We start from the raw sequence: 1,643 nt of genomic DNA on the forward strand, positions 1-1,643 counted from the left end.
AAACGGGAAAAGAGATGGTTTCCGGGTCGTTTCAGTGTCCGCGTTTGACGAAAACAAACTACACGATTTGGAGTATGCATATGGAGGTTATTTTTGGGATTCATGGAGTTTGGGATGTGATTGACCCGGGCTCTAATGACGTGAAGCAAAATAACATCGCGAAGGCGCTTCTGTTTCAGTCGATTCTCGAGGAACAGATACTTTAAATCGGTAATTTTAAATTGGCAAAAGAGATGTGGGATGCCATAAAGTCAAGAAATATGGGCGCGGAACGTGTGAAGGATGCTAGACTTCATACGTTAATACGTGAATTTGACGGTATGATGATGAAAGAAACCGAAACCATTGACGAGTATGCCTCGAGAATGACCGCGATCTCTTCTAAAGCAGCCACACTTGAACAACCGTATGAAGAAAGGAAGCTAGTCCAGAAATTCTTCACAAGCTTGCCGAGCCGGTTTATCCAAGTTGTAGCATCCCTCGAGCAAGTGTTAGACCTTAAAACAGTCGGTTTTGAGGATGTTGTCGGGAGGTTGAAGGCTTATGAGGAGCGTATAAAAGGACACGTGTTACGTTCTGAGGAAGGTTAACTTTTGTTTAATAATTATGAATCCTCTTCGGGTTTGAAGCAGTTTTCACGCGAATCGAGTAGGGGGCGTGGGAAAGGTTCAAATCGAGGACGTGGTGGTGGACGTGGGAGTCAGAACCGTGGGTCACAAGGAGGGTCGAATGAAAGGGAAAAACGAAAGGGTAAAAAGGATTACTCGGAAGTTCAATGCTTTCGTTGTGATGAATTTGGTCACTTCGTTTCGAGGTGTCCGGTACGAAGGAAAGAGAGACAAACACATTTGGCCGAAGCAAAAGAGAAAGATTCGTCCCTCTATATGGTGCAGTGTGTTCAAGAAAAAGTGTACTTGAATGAACAGAAGGTTATACCAAAACATTACGTGGGTGGTTCGAACGAACAAGACTTGTGGTATTTGGATAACGGTGCGAGCAACCATATGACGGGTAATTTATCTTTTTTCTCAGAGTTAAATAAGCGTGATGGTGGCAAAGTTAAATTTGGAGATGGGTCTTATGTTGATATTTGCGGGAAAAGGTCGATATTGCTAGTCGGTAAAACGGGGGAGCAACAATTATTGACCGACATTTATTATATTCCTAGTTTACAAAGTAATATTATCAGTCTTTAATGCCAGGTGCTCGATCCAAGAATCGTCTTTATATGATTAATTAAAGACGGGGAAACCCGTGTGTTTAAAAGCCCGGATTGATAACGAGAATTGGCTTTGGCACGCGAGACTAGGACACCTAAATTTCGAGTTTATGAAACAAATGGTGAAAAATAATATGGTTGTTGGAATGCCAAAAGTTGATCAAGAAAATAAAATTTGTGAATCGTGCTTAGTCGGGAAGCAAACGAGGAAACCGTTTCCGAAGTCGGCGACTTTTAGAGCAACCCGAGCCTTCGAACTAATCCATGGAGATTTATGCGGGCCCATTACTCCTAGTACCATAGCTGGAAATAGGTACATATTCGTCTTGATAGATGATTTTTCACGTTTCATGTGGACTTTTTTGTTGAAGGAAAAAAGTGAAGTGTTTGATACCTTCAAGCGATTTAAAGTCATGGTGGAAGC

General features: G+C 42.1%; 1 protein-coding gene across 1 annotated transcript; it reads left to right on the plus strand.

Annotated features, from left to right (window-relative positions):
- The first annotated feature begins 233 nt into the window (after nt 1–233).
- Nucleotides 234–1,196, plus strand: LOC143589430 (uncharacterized). Its single transcript, XM_077070190.1, has 2 exons — nt 234–566; nt 633–1,196. Exons 1-2 carry the CDS (start codon nt 234–236, stop codon nt 1,194–1,196), a joined length of 897 nt encoding a protein of 298 aa, XP_076926305.1.
- Nucleotides 1,197–1,643: the final 447 nt, after the last annotated feature.

The sequence above is a fragment of the Bidens hawaiensis genome, unplaced genomic scaffold (assembly GCF_021521415.1).
Source record: "Bidens hawaiensis isolate Kalapana, Puna unplaced genomic scaffold, B.hawaiensis_p1.1 tig00037560_1, whole genome shotgun sequence".
NCBI classification, from domain to species: domain Eukaryota; kingdom Viridiplantae; phylum Streptophyta; class Magnoliopsida; order Asterales; family Asteraceae; genus Bidens; species Bidens hawaiensis.